The 12719-nt window shown below is 36.9% G+C and overlaps 5 protein-coding genes across 6 annotated transcripts; 2 read left to right on the top strand and 3 right to left on the bottom strand.

Annotated features, from left to right (window-relative positions):
- Positions 1-575: 575 nt before the first annotated feature.
- LOC106378902 (non-specific lipid transfer protein GPI-anchored 20-like) lies at positions 576-1598 on the top strand. Its single transcript, XM_013818956.3, has 3 exons — positions 576-975; positions 1077-1103; positions 1195-1598. The coding sequence occupies exons 1-3, from the start codon at positions 639-641 to the stop codon at positions 1449-1451; spliced, it is 621 nt and encodes a 206-aa protein (XP_013674410.1). The 5' UTR covers positions 576-638; the 3' UTR covers positions 1452-1598.
- On the bottom strand, positions 1513-2181 carry LOC106365197 (proteasome subunit beta type-2-A-like; the record flags this gene model as incomplete). Its single annotated transcript, XM_048738296.1, has 1 exon — positions 1513-2181. A coding segment is annotated over one exon (498 nt), but the record flags the coding sequence as incomplete, so codon positions are not given.
- Positions 2182-2539: 358 nt separating this feature from the next.
- LOC106365208 (RING-H2 finger protein ATL16-like) lies at positions 2540-3064 on the top strand. Its single transcript, XM_013804662.1, has one exon. The coding sequence runs from the start codon at positions 2540-2542 to the stop codon at positions 3062-3064; it is 525 nt and encodes a 174-aa protein (XP_013660116.1).
- Positions 3065-6692: 3628 nt separating this feature from the next.
- LOC106454009 (vicilin-like seed storage protein At3g22640) lies at positions 6693-8875 on the bottom strand. Its single transcript, XM_013896196.3, has 6 exons — positions 8463-8875; positions 8176-8351; positions 7984-8064; positions 7534-7851; positions 7128-7446; positions 6693-7039 (listed from the first exon to the last, which is right to left on the bottom strand). The coding sequence occupies exons 1-6, from the start codon at positions 8836-8838 to the stop codon at positions 6849-6851; spliced, it is 1461 nt and encodes a 486-aa protein (XP_013751650.2). The 5' UTR covers positions 8839-8875; the 3' UTR covers positions 6693-6848.
- Positions 8876-10117: 1242 nt separating this feature from the next.
- Positions 10118-11618, bottom strand: LOC106454016 (probable rRNA-processing protein EBP2 homolog). Of its 2 annotated transcripts, XM_048737129.1 has the most exons (3): positions 11471-11566; positions 11306-11375; positions 10118-11201 (listed from the first exon to the last, which is right to left on the bottom strand). In XM_048737129.1, exon 3 carries the CDS (start codon positions 11199-11201, stop codon positions 10314-10316), a length of 888 nt encoding a protein of 295 aa, XP_048593086.1. In that variant the 5' UTR covers positions 11306-11375; positions 11471-11566; the 3' UTR covers positions 10118-10313. The 2 variants fall into 2 exon arrangements, with proteins under 2 accessions (XP_048593086.1, XP_013751658.1); XM_013896204.3 differs by lacking the exon at positions 11306-11375 and having other exon boundaries at positions 11471-11618.
- Between the last annotated feature and the right edge of the window lie 1101 nt (positions 11619-12719).

Here is a 12719-nt window from a genome sequence, read left to right as displayed (position 1 = left end):
TATTGGTGACCAACTTTTTCCCCTACTTTTCTAACAGTTTATTTTGCTCTGTTCGGACACGAAGTGTGTTGTGTTAGTGAACAGAACTCATTCAGTTTGTTTTGGGATCGGTCGCCTTTGTGACGGTGGTCTTTGGCTGGGTTGTTGAACTACTTCTTGATTGAGGTTTTAAGAGTTCTGCTTATTACAATAAACAATATAGAGGTTTTTTTTTAGATTGACCCATTTGTTTGACTTGACTAACACGTGTCGATAAATCTCAGTTGAGACTTAGGATCATTTTGTCATTATTCAACAATAAATTAATGGGCATAAGTTAAAATGGAATCTCTTGATTAGTTACAAAAACAGAACCAACCATGGATTAGTGGTTCATCTAACACAATCAAACACCAATTAAGTAATTAGATAGCTATTTACCACAATTCTCTATGCACGTGTATGCACCTCATTGGCAAGTCACTACCACAAACGACCCTAGTAACGAAAAAAGAACACAATTAGTTATAGTAGTTGACCTATACACACTTGCCTCGTTCCCTCCACTTTTGTCTACCTATAAAACCACAATTGCTTACTACTTCATAGCAACACTCCTTCAAACACAAGAACAACAAACAAGCTTTAATTGATCTACAATGTCCAAGATCTCAGGAATAACGATTGTGTTAGTGGCCTTAATCGCGGTGCTAGCTTTTCCGGTTCGCAGCCAGCAACCGCCGCTTAGCCAATGTACTCCGTCTATGATGACGACCGTAGGTCCTTGTATGAGCATTTTAACCAACAGCAGTACTAATGGAACTTCACCTTCGTCTGATTGTTGTAACTCATTGAGGTCTTTAACTACCGGAGGAATGGGATGTCTCTGTCTTATTGTCACCGGAAGCGTTCCTTTTAATATTCCGATTAACCGTACAACCGCCGTCTCTCTTCCACGTGCTTGTAACATGCCTAGAGTCCCTCTTCAATGCAAAGGCATATACAATAATTCATCTCTATAACATTACATTTTCATGTACCTGATTAAATCAATTATCTAATATTTTATTTCTGATTTTCTTATATTTTTGGAACAGCCAATATTGCTCCAGCTGCTGCTCCTGGTAAAAACAATTATTTACATCATCATCTCGATTAAATCACATGATTAGTTTGCTTGGAAGATTAACAGATTAGAGCTTTTGTTTGGGACAGGACCTGCTAGTACATTTGGACCAGCGATGTCTCCAGGTCCAGCAACAACTCCGCTAGTTCCAGAGCCGACTCCGGCAGCTCAGACGCCACAGTCCGATACAACCAGACCTTTTACACCAACCGCGGACGGTGCTGCTCCTACGGCTGACAACGGAGGAAGCACCAGTCGGCCTTCTGTCACTCCTTCATCCGCCTATGCTCTCTCACCATCTCTTCTCTTCTTCGGCATCAGCCTCGTAGCTCTCAAGTTCTACTGATTCCGTTGTTCATTTGCTTCCCTTTTTGTATTCCGCATGTGATTTGATTTATGCTTGGTGTATATTTGTTTCGAGACATTGTCATTGTTTTGAGTTGGATAATACTTTGTACTGTCTGAAGAAATATATCATTTGCTTGATGCTTAATGTTGATTTTCAAACTAAATAAAGAAGTCAAAAACAGTATCCCAATAAAAAGCAAATGTCACCACACAGCATAAATCAAACTAACTTAGACAGCAGCAGTTGTGACGTCCTGAACGGACTGACGCCAAGCGTAGTCACGAGCTCCGTCTTTGTCAACAATCTTGATCACAAAGTTTGGAGGCGCAACGACCAGTCTTGATCGGATCTCAAGTATGCATTTGTCGACCAGCTCAATGGCTTCTTCAACAGACATGTCGCTGCGGTAGTGCCTGTCCATGGTGGAGAGGGAGAAGTAGGAGCCGTAACCGAAAGCTCCCTTGTCAACTTTGTGAAGGGTTGCAATGTAGTCGATGTAGTAAAGGGATGCGCCACTCTCGTTGTCGTAGCCAGCCATCAGGATATTCACGGAATACGGATTCTGATCAAAGACAGCAAACCCAAAACAAAAACAAGGACATATCTTAGATTTTTCGCCATCAATAAGAGCAGAGCAGAGAGAGAGAGAGGAATACGGATTTTGATCAAAGACATCATGTCTTGCACAACAAGGAGCACGCCTAACCGAACCGATCTTTCTGGTTTTCGGTTATCTTCGGTTATGGTTCTAAACCAATTCCCAAGTCCCCCCCCCCCCCCCCCCCCCCCCCCCCCCCCCTTCCCCTTTCGGATTTTGAATTTAAAGTCAAATTAGTTTATGTTCCATCCTTCAATTCTGTACATGAAATTAAAATTTATTTACGCTTGAGGAATGTCAATATGTATAGAATGATCTAACTTACACAAATCACTCAAATCTGTTATTCTAATTGCTTCTCTGAAATATTTTATTCCCGTTTCTGTCAATTATCGTTTACTATAAATGTAAACATCCTCTGAAATAAAAATATTCATTCATTATTCTCCCTCCCTCCCTCCACCAAAGCTTGTTTGTTTGTATAGTTATGGACTTTCAGATTGTAGCCGCCGGTGTGATAGGATTCTTGGCAGCAGCTTTCTCACTTGCAACCTGTTACGTTGTCGTTGACAAATGTTGGCGCAGAAACGACATTCATGACGGAGTCTCCTCATCTGGAGGGTTAAGCAACGACTATGATGATGCCCATTTCATGTTTTACTCACCAGAGTTCAGAACCAGCGAAGAAGGAGAAGAAGAAGAGAACATCTCTCAACAATGCTCTGCCTGTTTGAATGAGTTTCACGTAAATGAGACTGTGAGGGTTATACCACACTGTTTTCATTTGTTTCATGTAGATTGCGTCGACCCAAAAAATGTCAGTTGCCCTCTGTGCCAAACTAGGTTTTCTTGTGACTCAAGTGTTCCTGCGGATGAGTTTACTGCTCCCAACAATTCCCCAGTGAATGCGTTGCACACCGTCGTGATTAGAGGCGAGGATGAGTATGAGGTCATTGAGATAGGTATATGGAACGGTAGCACCAGTAGTGATGGAGAAGTTTCTTTATTTTGAACCCTAATTGGCCGCTTGCCTTCTTTGTCTTTTTTTTTTCCTTGTTTCATTCTATAATTATTGTATTATTCTTAATAATATATATTTTTTTTGGAAAAGATCTTAATAATATTTTGAGATGGCTTTTTATTAGTCAAACGAGTTAATGAGAGCATGATTATCCATGTCCCTATTTTTTTGGTCCTTGGTGTTTTTTATTATTATTTTTAGCTTAGGACAATGTTAAGGACTTTTAATGAAAATTAAGATTATTGGTGGGACTTAATGTTGGTCCCTAGGGTAAATTCATTTGTTGAAGAAGGTGAAATTCATTTGTTGAAGAAAGTGAAATTTGTGAAGAAGCAGAACTTGTATTACATTTGATTTTGAAAATAAAACGAACCAACTCTTGGAACATTCCTTGTGCTCTATCTTCTTGTACTTATCCTTCCATGTTTTATAAAAACATTCCTGCATTTCTAGCACTTCGTGACCAGCAAGGTTCATCACACCCACAACAGATAGCAAGCTTGCATTCTGGTTCTTGACAAACTTGACATCACCAACACCTATCACTCTCATCAGCCAACCATATACATGACAAGTCTCCAATCTATTCCACTTAGCTAGCTTAACGAAGACACCACCCGGTTCCCACACTCTAACACAAAGAGATAAACCCGAGTCCCTTTCCCATCAACACCTTTTGCATTCTCCAATGTCTTTAGCATTTTACTCACGATCTTCTGCTGATTCTCTCTTCTTCCTCTTAAACACATTTGATCAAACAGCTGGTGTGCAACTAAATTAATAGCCCCCACTGACTTTTGAGCCAACTTCTCCACCAAATCCATATCTAAAATGTATGCTTGTTCAACCTTTGGAGCACTCCAAACACCAATATCGTATGAATCATTGACTAGAAGTTGTGAGCTACTGTTCTTAAGCAAAGCAGAATGCAATTCATCAACCCTATGGCTTGGTTCCGTAAGAGAGTTTAATACCTGAATCGAATCTTTTCGTGGAATAAGATGATTCTCTCTTACTTCTGTTTCACTAAATGATTTTAGAAGGGTTTAAGGGTTTCAAAAAATGGGTAGATAGAACGCCATTGTTCAATCATCAGAGGAGGAGGAAGAAAAAAACTCGCCAGCTGTCACTAAGGACCATCTCAAAAAACTTCTTAATTAAGGACAAATGACTTCCGTTTCTTTGTAATTTCTGCATTTTTCATTTATTTCTCAGCCCAATATAGCTTAGGACTCTGTCTAAGGACACCGATAAAGATGGTCTGAGTTCTATTTAGTGTCAAACGAGTTAATATAGGAACTATCAATACTATTAAAAGGGAAGGAGTTTACTTACAAAAGCTTGTTGCACCTATTTATTTTTTAGTCCAACCTATAATATACAACTAAAATATTTTAAACTAACCCCTATTATATAGCAACCATATAATATCCTCTAACGTTTAAATAAATCTCACCCAGTTTAATAAGATCATGACTATAATATATGGAATGTTTCAAATGGTTATTTTGCTTAAATCATCTTCCTTCAATTTAACGTATATACATTTGATATGTACAGCACCGAAGTTTCAATACGTAAAGGTCATTATCATATATACCATCATCTTCCATTAGATCAAAATTTTCTTACGAGATAAACTTTTGAAATATAAATGAACCATGTCTTATTAAACATTATTGATCAAACCTCAAGAATATTTTCCACCCAAAATTTTATAAAACGAATCAATGAATTTTGCTAGGTCTGTAGTTCTTGGACCTAATAAAGTATTTAGAAGAAACATATTTGGGTCAGATCGATTTCTTTCGGATCTGGATGGTTTTGGCTACATAATTCAAATACCTATAAAATATTTGTTATTTTTTTGTACGTAACGGGTATGAATATGTTCAGATATTTAAGACTCAAATTATACTCAATAAACATAAAAATACTCGAAACACGAAAAATATCCAAAAATCTAAACAAAAACCCGAAAATTTAAAAAATACTCAAAAGACCTAAAATTTTACCCAAAATCTGACCCAAGAAACCAAATAATACCCAAAATTGTATCTGAATATCCAGAAATATATTTTTAAATTTTGAATTTTTACTCGAAATCCAAAACTATAACTGGAAATTCAAACCAAAAACTCAAAAAATATATGTATACCAAAAACATATCCAAAATACACAAATATATCTAATATACACAAACATTTTGGGTACTTTGGCTCTCAAACGGGTTTCGGGTATGTCTCAGACGCGAACAGAGAACCACATTTCCAAAAAAATATGTATTTTTTATGGACCCGATGTGAATTAGTATTTTCGAGTTGATTTTGGTTTGATTTTTCGGGGTTCATGTAAAATGCCCATGCATAAGAGAGAATTACGTAAGATTTATACAGAATTCTAAATAAAATAATTCATGAATTATATATATATATTAAAATAATTATTTTATATAATTCGACTTTATAACATAATAATATAAAATAATCACAAAATACTAATTCATATCAAAAAATTTTATAACAAAAGAACCCGCGCTTGAAAGCGCGGGTCAAAATCTAGTTGGACTTTTAAGTTTGAGAAACTCAAAAATCGATCATTTTTCCTATGAAAGAACATTGACATATTTAGTCTTTTTTTCTTTAAATTTCTCAACAAAGATGTTGCCTACGTCAGACTGGAGATCTTTTTAACGATATTTTTTAATACCATGTACAATAATAAAATTTTAATTTTAAATTATATTTAAAAATATTTTTAGTTAATGTTTTAGAATTTATTATCCTCTTACCAATATTTTAATATAGATTTGGTTTAATTAAACATAAAATTATGATGATATTTTAAATTATATTTAAGCATAATATGTATATATTTGAAATTATTCTTTTAGATAATTTTTTATCTATTTATTTTTGTTAAAATATATTAAATTCACTTATATAAAATTAAGAAGAAAAAAATGATATAAAAATTGTGTAATTATGTAAGCTAGATTAAATGAAGAAGTTATAAAAAAAATTATAATTATCAAAAAAATTAAAGTAAGCAGTATTTATAATATTTGTAAATATTAAAAACAAACAAATGGTATATCCTGAAGTGAAGATGAAAATTAATCGAAACCGAACCATAACTTCGGTTAACAAAACTGAACTGGTAACCAGATCTTGATCCAAAATTTAACAACAAAACCAAAACTTCATTTCAGTCTGGTTAACAAAATTAAGAAACTGAATTAGCCGAAAACGAACCATAACTTCGGTAACCGACCTGGTTAACCCGCATGCCTACTTGTATTGTTGATCTTTTTACTAATCGGGTAAATTCAATACGTTCAATTAGCCGTCAGAGGATATTATAGTTCATATCACAAGAAAAGTAACCTCCATATAAAATGGGCATTCACTGTAGTAGACCCGCCACCTCTTTTGTCCAACCTTTTCATTTTATCGTCTTTATGCAAAGATTGGCATTCAGTGCTTAACTTGCTTAGTAGCGCATAATTTAGTCTCTCAGTCATATATTTTACCAAGTAACATTTTCAGATTATTGGTTTTCATAAAATAAATTCTCAATCTGGAGTTCTTATAGAAAAGATCCACCCAACCAACAATCAACACAGATACGGAGGTTTTATTTATTGATAAAACAGAGGAAATCCGTTACAAACATGTACGTACAACTCTAGAAACTCTGTAAGACAGAAGTTACAGAACGCCACCGTATTTTATTACACCGTCAGACATGCACTTGACCTTTTTTTTTTGCATTCTCAAAAACCGGCTAGGTTGAAGATTGATTGAAAGGATGGCTTGGGTTTCTCTGGAAACTGATGGCTAGGAGTCGTAGGTGCAAAGTGGGAATAGTTTTGGCTCGTGAACAACTTCTCCGCCAATTTGCTTCCCAGACCAAAGCTCAGCCTCGTCGCCACCGTGTTGATATTGCTCAGCATATTATCTTGCCCTATAAAACCCAAACAAACAGTGGTCTTTCAGAGTGAGACACTACGAACTGTAGAAAAAAATATCAATTAAAAACTCTATTTCTTGACCTGCAAGGAACGTTCTTGTGCTGTTGGACGCATGAATACCAAACCCTACCGCGACAAAGTTTTCATCCTGTGAGAGTATAGCGAATGGATGACCTGCCGGAAGGATAAAAACTTCGCCTTTACACACGCGTGATACAATCTTGTGTACTTGTCCACTCATTTCTTCTTCTACTTCTTCTTCTTGTCCTGGTCCAAACCAGGGCTGTTGTTGCTCTCCTTGGAATGTGTAAGGACTAGCCATCTCGTAGCGGGCGCAACCATTCTCAACAAACGTTACAAAGGTTGTCTCTGAATTATATTGAGGAAGGAACAATGACCCCTGCATATTTACACGACCCAATTATTAGATTAGTGGCTGATCAATCAAAACGTGGGATCTATATATGAAAATTATTGAGTGCAAAACCTGTGTCATGTTAACCCAACCGACAGCGATGTCAAGGTCTTGGAGTTGACTAAACCTTTTGGGATGTGCCTCGTGGTAACGGCCAAAGTTGTTGGAGTAGATTGCATCTTGTGTAAGGAGATTGAAAGGGCTCCCGAACGTGCTCCTGTCTTTGTCTTTGTGCTTATCCTTTTTGTCTTTGTGTTTGTTTGAAGGAGAAGTAGCGTGTTCGTGTTCGGTAAGTTCCTTGATCTGTTCTGGGGAAACTCTACGTATAATCCCTTGTCCCACTTCTTGTTGTGGTCCCCTAATCAATCTTCCTAGCAATTCTTCCGGTATCTATAGATTCCATAATACAAAACTTGTAATCATATATCTCATCATCTCGTGAAATTCACAAAACTTCCCTAGACTCATTCATATATATGTTATATAACATATTAAGAGATGAAAGGAAGTTAAGAAGAGTACGTTGAAACTGGCCGTGAGTACATCTTTACTAAACCCATTAAAATAGGATTGGTGAAAGCCGGAATGAGCAGGGAAGAAAACCTGAAAAATAATAATATCGAGGTTAAACGACGTTAACGAATAACATACTAAAATTAATTAAGTGCCAAAAAGAAGAGTATAATTAAGATGTAACAAAATTAAATAAAGGACCTGGAAGTGTCCAGGAACGTTGGCGGGGACGGCGATCTTGGCGAGACGGAGAGGAACGGTGCCGTTGGTGTTCGCGAAAAAGTGTGTGACGCTGGATGGGACTCTCACTACATCACCTTTCGTAATCTGAAAGGATTCATTTGCCGTATCCGTCACAAAACCAATCACTCCCTTCCCTAATATGATTTTAATCAAATTAAGTTATTTTTAGTATAACGTTAGTACTACTAGAAGTGTATGTACCAAAAAAATGAAAGTGTTTCAAGATTGAAAAGAATGGATATAACCTTGTACGACTAGAAACACGTAATCGGCATCTAAATGGTGAGGAACAAGGAAAGTGTTAGGTTGCATCTCCTGGAACAAGAAGCGATAGTTTTCTATTCCACGGAAGAGAGTCGATGAGCGTTTAGTGAACTTGGGTAACATTTTCACAAAACCATCCTTCGACTGAAAGAAATTCTTGAAACTCCACTGCCCAAAGTGGTAAGGATTCTTTGTCGCCTCTTCATCCCATCCCTCGCCGGAGCCCCCACCGGGACCTTCTTGTCCCTCTTGTCGTGGTGGTTCGAACTCTTGGACCTCCACACGGAAGGCCAAGCAGTGGAAAACAGCTAAGGATATAAGAAGGAAAAGTGTTATGGTTAATTTGTTGATCGCCATTTTTTTGTTGTTGATGTATTTCTTCTTGAAAGAAAAGGATGGATGGTTTTGGTTTATATAGGAAAGAGAGATTGACATGCATGGTGACGAGTGTTCCTATGCACCAAAACCATGATTGGGCACACTCAGACGTTTATCCAAACACTAAAAAAATGGGTGAAAACATAAAACTATAAGTTTGTGAAGAGATACAAAATGGATTTTATTAGCATATACAAATTTTATAGAATTGGTTTGGATGTTGCGAAACATGCATGTTTTAAACATCTAAGATGATAATCAATTTTAATTTACAGTCTGCTTCTTATAGTTATGTGTTCATCAAGTTTTTTTTTTGTGTGTTAAAAATGTGTTTACAAGTTAATGTTACAATTTGATGTTTAAGAAAAATACAAACATTAGAAGATATGGATAACACTTGGGTGGAACGTGGTACGGGAGATAAGTACCACAACCACAAGGATTCTCTATGATGTTACTACGTGTCTTGTCACCAGGTTTTGTTGCACTTCGAATAGCATGACTAAGACACTCGCATTTTATTTTATTTTATCTTTTAAGTGTGTGCGTCATGCTTCTATGCTCAGAAGTCATAACGTATGTTTCAATAACAATTTAAATCTGTTAGTTATCAGTTAAATTATATATTAGTAGTATAACGTATTTTCAAATTCCCTAAAACAACTATTTACATTACAGTTCCACCTCATGTATTGCATGTAAATCCTTTTCCAATATAAATCTCAAATCAAACACCACGAAAAGGGGGGAAACTTGTCAGTAATTTATTGCAAAAACTAGTGATAATGTTTAAATGTGTTCCTTTAAGAAAAGTTTTAAAGTTCTTGTTGCAATTTTCTTTAGGTTTGAATATTATTTAGAAACCCTATGGTTATAAACTTCCCAAGATTCATACAAATGGTAGAGGAAGAGGGTTGCGTATATATGCTTACTTTTTAGTTTGAGAAGCTATGAAAAAAACTTAAAACAGAGAAGACAGACACTAAAAGAAAGAACCTTAATCTTCCAAGTTCTCCTCCAAATCATGTGTTTCAGTCTCCCATAATTGGACTACAGTGCGTAGGACATTACCAAGCAAACCATGTTTGGTGAAAGAGATTACAAAACAGAATTTATCATGCCCAATGAACGAGAGAAGGATTTTTCTAAGAGATTGCTTGAGTAAACTTTTAATCCATTGGTACTTGAACCTTTTAAAATCACTTGTGGAGTACTTACAAAGTCTTATTATTGTTGGATGATAAATTTAAAAGATTGATTCAAAGAAGAAACATCTTGTTATCTTTGAAACAAATGGACCTTTGTTAATAGTAATCATTAGTACAACATTGCCACTAAAGATATTGGTCCTAAAACCCGTCTTACAAACCAAGAAAAAAAAACATTCTCTCAATACATAATAATCCAAAGATGAACAAAATAGTTTATGGGTTTATAGATGAACAAACCTTGTTCTATCTCTTCTGTCTCTTGTTTCCACCAGCTTTGCCTCCACGAAACCCGCCTTTGAAATCATTAGTCGTCTCTGCAGTGTTCTGCTTGCTCAACCCTTTCCTACCACCATGACCAAACTTGGAGTCCCTAAACTCCCTCTTCTTATTGTTCATCCTCGAAGTAGCCTTCCCTTTCCCTCCTGACCTATCACCAGGAGACACACCAGGCCTCTTCTTACCACCACCTCCTCTCTGGAAACTCTTCCCATTCCCAAACTCAAGATCAAGCTCCCCCGCCCCACCTTTCTCACTAAACCCACTCTGCTGCCTCTGTTTCCTCCACTTCTTAACAGACTCAATCTCATCCTTCTTCTGCTTGGCCCTCTCCTTCATCTTCTGAGACTGCACTTCTTTAGCCATCTTCTTGTTATCCCTAGCTTTCCTCCTCTCTTCCGCCTCCTCCATCTGCTTCTTCTCGTACAGAAGCTTAGACTTCACCTTCTCCATGTGCGTGTCTGACTTCACCATCTCCGCGTAGTAATCAGCCGGCCTTAGAAAGGGTAGTCCCATCTCCTGGAGCTTCTCAAAGGCCTGCCTCGTTCCTTCGAGGGCTTGAGTGTAGAAAGCCATCTCTCTAGCGAGGTCGTCGTTCACGTCGACGGCTTGTCCTTGCTCGATCTCGACGGTGAGCTTGTGAGTCCAGTCAACGTCTTCTGGCCAGCTAATGTCTTGAAGCTTATCAAGAAGCCCGTCTCTGTTGTATACAGCTGTCTTTGTCGGCTCGGATAACTTCTCAGTGGTGTCGTTGTCATCTGAATCGGAAAGAGATTCAGCTTCGGAGTCAGATGCTTGGTCTTCATCAATCATGTTCATCTCATCATCTTCCACAAAATCATCTTCAAATGACATCTGCTCCAAAATTAATCATTACAGGAACAACAAGAACAAAAACCAATTAAATTAGAGTTTCTGAAACTAGGGTTTCTATGTCATCGAAGAAAAGACTCCATAACCTTTGAATATCACACAAACTGAGGAAGAAAGATTGTAGCTTTACTCTTCTCTTAACCTAGGAGGTAAGGTCTATTACAGTAGAACATCGTCAATTTTGAGATTTTACTAAGACGCTATACTCCTAGATTGACATAAAGCTTTCAAGTAAGAGAAAAATCACTTACGGTTTAATAAGGACGCCACACGAAGAAGATTGAAGAACTTCTCGCTTGAGAAGGGGTTTTAGAGAGATTGAACGACGGCGCTAAGTAGAAGAAGAAGAAACAAAGGGTTTAATTTAACCCTTTTCTGCTTTATTCTAAAAACAAAATATTTTATTTAATAATTACTTGAAATACAGAACAAAATATTTGCAAGAAACACCTCTGACTATCGAAATTTCATTTTAAAGGCTAAACTATATATATATATTTTTATGCCAGAAACGATTCTTTGATTTCATTTCATTTTCAATAAAATGTAAACATTTTAAACAGAGTATATATGAGAAACAAAACTTTTGAGCCGTACTCTAAATCCTAGGAAACAGGTGAAGGACTTTGTGGCTTGGTCATATCACTTTGAACTGAACCAAACTCTGAATCTTGAGTTTTGCTTCTCCCATACCATTCTTCTCCACCAACATTTTGCAAGTGCTATCTCTAGGAACCATACCTTTCCTCAAAGAACACGCAAGCTACTTCCACTTTCTCGCTCATACACAACCCTCTAATGACAAGTAGTCGCCACCAGGGCCGGCTTAGATAGGGGACGAGCGGAGCGATTGTCATGGGCGCCAATCTGTTGTCTTCCTATTTCTTAATACATAAGGATCCGATTTTAAAAAAAAATACATATATGTTTATATTAAAAATAAGAAAATAGCACAAATTTTTTTATATGAAAGTATTTTTTTTCTTTCCATAAATTTATTTTAAAAATATTTCTGGTATTTTGAAAAAAACATATATCTATCAGATTTTTTTTTAAATAATAGTTTAGAAAATGAATTTTTTTTTTTGCTCCAGGGTCCATAACACCATTGAGAATAAGCCTGCCCTGGTCGCCACATGGTACTAACATCGTTTCTCACCATGTGCTGCAGCACAACTCCAAGTAGCTTCATCTTTTTCTTCTGGCAACGGAGCATACGTCTCAACGTTTGGACTACATGATCCCCCCTCCTCCTCCTCCTCCTCCTCCTCCTCCTCTTCTTCCATTCTTTTAAGCAAACGCAGAGCCGTCTCATCTCGCGAGTGATGAACCGCAGCTGAAATCATTGTATTGTAGACCAAAAACATCACGACTAACTCCTTGATTCTGTCATGTCCTCAAATATCTCAGCTGCATCCTTAAACCTACCAGTCTTAGATAGAATATACATCAACAGCTTCGGTATACTTACTTGCCTGCTTTCGCTAATCTCCTCATAAC

The sequence above is a fragment of the Brassica napus genome, chromosome A1, assembly GCF_020379485.1.
Source record: "Brassica napus cultivar Da-Ae chromosome A1, Da-Ae, whole genome shotgun sequence".
In the NCBI taxonomy this organism is placed as follows: domain Eukaryota; kingdom Viridiplantae; phylum Streptophyta; class Magnoliopsida; order Brassicales; family Brassicaceae; genus Brassica; species Brassica napus.
This window is presented reverse-complemented; position numbering and strand designations above follow the sequence as displayed.